At 31.8% G+C, this 6,775-nt stretch overlaps 1 protein-coding gene across 1 annotated transcript; it reads right to left on the bottom strand.

Moving 5' to 3' along the window:
• Positions 1 to 3,598: 3,598 nt before the first annotated feature.
• LOC107912013 (transmembrane protein 53) lies at positions 3,599 to 5,839 on the bottom strand. The gene is made up of 4 exons (XM_041105564.1): positions 5,078 to 5,839; positions 4,881 to 4,983; positions 4,156 to 4,334; positions 3,599 to 4,019 (listed from the first exon to the last, which is right to left on the bottom strand). The coding sequence occupies exons 1-4, from the start codon at positions 5,707 to 5,709 to the stop codon at positions 3,755 to 3,757; spliced, it is 1,179 nt and encodes a 392-aa protein (XP_040961498.1). The 5' UTR covers positions 5,710 to 5,839; the 3' UTR covers positions 3,599 to 3,754.
• Between the last annotated feature and the right edge of the window lie 936 nt (positions 5,840 to 6,775).

Genomic DNA, 6,775 nt, shown 5'->3' with positions numbered 1-6,775 from the left:
TAAGACTTCTCAACTTGATTAACTCAAAATTTTTACACTCGATTCGATCGAATGTTTACCCTAAATTAGTGTAGGTCTTGATTCTTTTAATAACAACCTCTTCTCATAGAGAAACTTGGCCAACTGTAAGCTTATTATTATCTTTAAATAAAGGAAAATTCAAATCATACATTTTTAGATATATTTGAGAAATTCATATTTACGAATGTGGTGATGTAAGATGATTGTGAGTCATTAGAACTACAATAGTTGGATTGTGTTTTAGCTTGTGCGGCTTCAATATTGAGTTCAGCCTGGGCTTGACTTCGACTTTGATTTTAGTGAACTCACCAACTTCATCATAATGATGTTTTGGTTAGGAGAATACCTCAGGTTTCAGTATTTACTATATTTATCCAGTATCTTTTAAAAGACATGCATTGCTTTCCCAACAATGAAACAACCATCATCTTTTCCTGCAATTCACGAATATTTGGCATTGTCGACTCCTACGTATAGCACACAAGATAGCTACCAAAAATATTGGCATTAGGAGAATCTCCCAATAATCTTTTGGCACCAGGATAGTTGATGACTGAAATTGTATGTGCCAATTAATGTATCATCCAAGTAACATAATGATAAGACAAACACCAATTTCTAAGTTGGTTAGTACAAATAATTACACATTTATCTAATCCAAATCAATAAACTTAATTCTAATTATTATTAAAAAAATAAAACTAAGCAAATTATAAAGATTTTATTGAACTAAGGCAATGTCTCAATGGAACTTAGAAACTTCACTTAAAATAATTAATCAACCATCTCTCATTCAATGTATTTAATTATTAATCTAAGATCTAATGGCATTAATTAGACCTTTCAAGCATCTAGCTAAGTCAATCTCTTTCCCCCACTAGTTATATTATTATGTTTTAGCCGCAGATTAACTCGTTCATTAGTGCAACTAGAGTTAATACTAATCTGTTTAGTCTAGATCTCAACCTTAATCTTCTTTTTCAAGATAAATTAAGAATATCAAATTAATATATATTGTCACTTACCATACAAGCAGATTAAATATGCTTAAACTGAATAAATAATTAGTTTAATTTATCATTTCAAGAAATATAGTTTAATTTATCTTAAGTTTGAGAAAACATCACAAAAGATATTCAAGACAATTTTGCATCAATTAAAAAAGAAAAAGGAAATAATCTATAAAGAAAAATAGATGAAGAATTTGGATGGAGTTATTTTGATATAATTTTCTTCTTGTTTTTTCAAAATTGAAGTAGGGGAGAAGCTAGATTTTTTTTTTTTACGAGTTGAAACCAAGTTATATATTTTTATAATAACTAAAATGCAATTTCATTATTATATTAGCTAAATTAATCTTTATAGTTTTTAGAATGATGAAATTAAAATTTTATCATTTTGGGGTTAAACTATAACTTTACCATATATTGTTTATAATTTATAAATTTTAAAAAGATCTATTTTAGAGGAGACTAGAGCCCCTGCCTTGAAGTTTCTCTTGATGTGAGAGTATTCTTTTTGCCTCCATGTAAATTCTTACTCTTACCTTAAGTTTTTATCGTGACGCTCTGTCAAATAAAAAATTACAGTTTTGAACTTAAAATATATTCTATCACTAATATGGTCCAATGGAGTGAAAGGCTTATTTTTACCGTCTCTTGTTTAATGTTTTATGCTCTAATTCTTTCGTTATTATTTTGAATCTACAAGGGAAAAAATAATTAACTCTAAAAATAATAAAAACAAATAAAAGGTAAATAAAATATAATTATATTACTCCTACGAAAACTATACTAAAATGCTTTAAATAAGAGAGTTTTTAATACTCAATATGCTTGGAAACTTGTATCGGTAATATCTAGAAGCTCCATTAATAGCTTTATTGTACCATCACTACTTTCATAGTGTCATTGTTAAAATCTATTGTTATTACTTACACCTTTTGCTAAACCTAAAATTTATACACTTCACTTTCTTTCTTTTCTTTTTCTTTTTTTTTTTGGTTAATTATAATAAAAGAGTAAAATTCAAACAACAAATACGATTAATATAATTCGAATCTAAATTACGCTTAAAATAATAAATATATTTGACCATATAAACATAGGTTTCAACACGTGTATAGGACGTAAACATGTATTCATAGATTACAAATCTGAAACAAATTTCAGAGTTCAATATAAAATTTTTACTAATTTTTTTAAAAGGATTTATCTATGTTATTGTGTCCTTTTTCGTTTTTAAGAGGAAGTCGTGACAAATTGTTGTTGGTTGGGCAAAGGCAGGAGCATGGGTATTAGAAGTATTCATGGTTTGGACTGGATTTAAGTATGATATTGATGTATTTTATGTTTGTTTAAGCTCGATTCAATCTAAAATATGAGTCTACATTTTTTTCTATATCTGTAAAAGATTAACTCAAACTTATTTTAGGTTCATTCATATTATTTTTTTAAAATTTTAAAAATATTTATATTATTTTTTAATATTTAATAATTTTATATAATTTTCTATTTATTGTAAATTTTCATATAATCATCTTAATATTATTTTAATGTTTATATTAGAGTAATATTATATATTTAGTATAGGTTTATTTTTTTAATGTATTATGAATTATATAATATATAAAAATAACATAATATAAAGTACTATAAACTTAAAAACGAATCAGATAGAATCGAACTCAGGCCTTGAATTTTTAACCTGAGCCCAATCTATATTTTAAAGAGACTTTAAATTTTTTGTCCGAACTCATTTTTCAAACTTAATAAATTGATCCAAATTTTTTCAAATTTTAAACCAACCTTCCTCCAAACCTGTCTAACACAGATAATTTTGATACTCTTATTTGGGAATATTCTCACATGATTCGAAAATACGTGTTTTCAACTTTTCATATCACATGTTAGGCTGAATTCTTTGAAATTTCCAACACAGTCAGTTTTGTTGTAAGGTTGTTCATGAAATCTTCTTGATTTAGAAGCTTTTGTCGTTTCTAATGATTTTAACTTTTTTTGTTTTATTTCATAATAATTTATTTCACCATTCAATTTAATTTTTAAATATATTTTTTTTGTTATTAATGGAAAAAATTAATATTTTTTAATTTTATTGTTGTGACATACACATGAATTACTACATGAATTATACATTATCATTTATTTTATTTTTAAAAAATAAAATTATTAAAAATATATTTATTAATATTTTCAAAATTTTAAAAATTAATTAAATATTGAGAGAATGATTAATAAGACTAAAATGATTTGTGATTATACTCTCTCTTTTTTTATGGGAATAATTTTAACTTGTTGAAGGCTTGATGTATGGATTTTACATTGAGAAAATGAGGAAAAAGTATCATCAATTTTCTTATTAAAGAAACTGGACTCTGAGATTAAATTAACATTGGTATTCATGCTTGCACCTAACCCATGCTCAAAATCGTTTCTATTTCTTTATATTAAATGGATGGAGTAGCCTAGATTCTTGGACAGGTCTAAAACAGCAGTGAAGTTCAAAGCATCGCATTCTAAGAACAAAATACATTCAAAATAAGAGATCTTTTTGCAGCTTTAGCATGCAAGACGGGCAATTTATTAGTGTTCGGCAGTGATCTCTTAGCATCAGCTTGATAAACAGTACAACTTCATGCCCAGGAAAAGGTTTATTTCCAAAGGAATATCCGCATACAACAACAACAATAAAGTGATTGAAGTACTTGGAGGGTTCATTTTTGTTTAGAAAGTGGGAAACATTCTTTAAAGAAAGTATGAAGCTCTGATGAGTACAAGTTAGGGAAATTCCGGTAGTGGTCGACATGAGGAGATGTGCCAAAGTTGAAGGACGATACCTTTATCCCTTTCTTGCTCATCTCCTCGATACAACACTCAACTGACTCATATGGAACGACCTTATCAGCTGTGCTATAAAGATATAGCTGCGGACAGTGCGGATGGGCCTCCAAAGCTGCATCAACCACCGCTCTAAACTTTCTGCAGTAGGAAGCACAAGTTGTTTATCACAAGCACAAGATTTGATTGCATTCGGAGAGAGCAAATAGCATGGCATGTATGTGTTCATTTAACATTTATGTGGGAAACAAAATCGGATCATAATGGGAAAACCTACCTTTCCACTTCCGGCATATTTAGAACGGATTTAAAGAACTTTTCCAGGGAAGCTAGCACTACAGCTTCAACCATTTGAGGTTCCGCTTTCTGTAATGTGGAATCGGTCCCTCCGTTTTCAGATCCATTCTTTGAGTTGAGTTTCTTCAGTATAGCAACAGCAAAACCAGCTGCCCAAACCTGCAAAGGATGAGCCCTTTTCACCTTGTTGGAAAGCATACATAAGAAAATGTGCACAAAACAGATAAAACATGACATCCAAGCTCATAATCAAAGAAAACTTTAGGAGAGTTTTATGAAAATCAAAATAGTATATGAACAAAGTTACTTAGAAGTTGAATTTGAACATCCAGACTACAGAGACTTCATCTGCTTCACAAATCAATACATATAATGCGCATTCTAAAGTCTTTTCTACAGCTAACAAAACAAAGCATAACACAAGTATTTCAACTTTGATCATACAATTAGAGTAGTGCTACTGAAGTGATAGAAATTTCCAAATGTTTTGTCCAGAACCTGGACTCGTACTGAATTCTTTTTTATCAAAGGCCAAGATTAGTATCTTATTGATTCCACTGTGTCTATTCAAGAGCAGACCTTTAGTGATATAAGCTAAAGAACTCTGCTCATAATTTGATATAAAACTTTCATTTCAAAACTCAAAAGCTTACTGTGAACTGAAATCAATCGTCTAAGAACATTAAGAACATCATAAATAATAACCTTAGGATTTAAAGGGTCAGCTGATCCTGAATCAAAAATTACTCCTTTTATCATCTCTTTCAACCCCTCTCTTCTCTGAAAACGCTCAATCACTGAACCGTATCTGCCAAATAATGCCAGAATTTACTTTCCCTTGTGCAAAATTCCAAAATCAAAGACCTTTAGTCATACCAGAAAAAGGAAAAAAAGGAACTTACACGAGCCAGCCAGTGTTGCTAAAAGTATGGAAAATGAAGCACCTTTCGCGACCATCGTCCTCTTTCTCCGAACCCCAGGTGGCCAACCCATTAGCCAATTCAGCTATCCGCCGGTCAAGCATTGAAACCGGATCCAAGCATAGTAAATCCTTAAGTTCTACAAGAAAAGTAACTGCATGGATTCCCCTGGAATTATACCATTCCACATATCTATTTAAGTGTTTGTTTGTAGCCCCAAGCCATCCCAAAAGAACCACGGTTATGACTTTGTCTTTGTTCCCCAGAGCCTTAGCTTGTCCACCACCATCGTTCTCAATCTCCGGAGCTTTGTTCCAACCCAAATACGTGCCATTGGCAGTTGACTCGATGAATGCGTTGGAAGAAGAAGAAACGGAGGAAAAAGAAGAAGCAAAGGAATTAGCCGACGGTCTAAAAAAGGGATTGTTTTGGAAGCTCTGAGGGAGTTTAAGAAAAAGGGTTCTTGCGAATCGAGTTGGACATGGCTGTGTTGATGTTCTTCTTGTGATGATGGACGGAAAATGGGGAGCGTTGAAGGAAGCAGCTTTCATGGCGGAAACATCGAGATGAGGATTTAAAACAGGGAGAGGTTCATGTAATGGCTTCTTCAACATTGAAAATAGATCCGGGCTCTACTAAAATGGCTTCGGTTCTCCCTTGTTGAAAGTTCTTCAGTACATACACTACTCACCTACTTCCTTTACTGATCTAAGCTTTGACTTGGCTCTTAATGCGTCAATTAAAATTCCATTTAGATCCTTTGGTTTTCGCATTAATTAGACTCGGGGGGATCGACCATTACTAACTTGTCCCAGAAAATGACAAACACGGTTAAGAAGCTACATGATTGTCTGAGCAGTGAAATATGAACACTTATTATTCGTGTTAGTCTTCGGAAAAAAAAAACACTGAAACCTGTGATTCTTTCTTGATAACTTCAAAAGAGAGTGAGAAAATGGTTTAATTCAAGCTTTGGAATTAGAAGTTTTTGAATAAAAATCAAATTACAATACATGGATTTCATCACAAGTGATCATTTTCACTGTAGTAAATGTTTCATTGTCGGGTTTTTTAACTATATAATATAAAATTTAAAAAATATTGAAATCACATGTTTCAAAAATTATGTACTAAAATGATATATTCAAATAGGGGAATCAATAAGAAACTAATCTTGGATGAAAACAAGAATTTGCATGAAAACAAAAAATAAAAAAAAATGATGGAGGTAGCTTAATAGGCGGCACTTAAAGAAAATACGGGTCAAATACGACTCATATATGATAAAAACTGGACTCAAAACTTGACCCGTTGTCATAGATGGGACAGCACAATGGGTCACGCCTAGGGAAGAGGCGGCACCCACTGGTCACGTCTTTGGCAGAGGTGGCACCACCGGTCACGCCATCTCCATAGGCGGCACTAGCCTGCAGTGTTAGGCGATGGGACGGGTCATGGCTTCAACCCATGAGTTGTGTGTTTGGGGACCTTATAATGGTCCCCAATGCCCCATTTTTGGCCGGAAGAGAGTTTTTGAAGAAAGTAAGAGAAGAAGAATAAGAAGGAGAATGAGAGGGCAGGGCAGGGCGAGGCGGGAAGGTAAGGGGAAGGGAAAATGAAAGAAAAAAAGAGAAGCAGAATAGAAAGAGGGAAGGAGAAAGAGAATGAAAAAAATAAATA

Source organism: Gossypium hirsutum, chromosome D11, assembly GCF_007990345.1.
Source record: "Gossypium hirsutum isolate 1008001.06 chromosome D11, Gossypium_hirsutum_v2.1, whole genome shotgun sequence".
In the NCBI taxonomy this organism is placed as follows: domain Eukaryota; kingdom Viridiplantae; phylum Streptophyta; class Magnoliopsida; order Malvales; family Malvaceae; genus Gossypium; species Gossypium hirsutum.
This window is presented reverse-complemented; position numbering and strand designations above follow the sequence as displayed.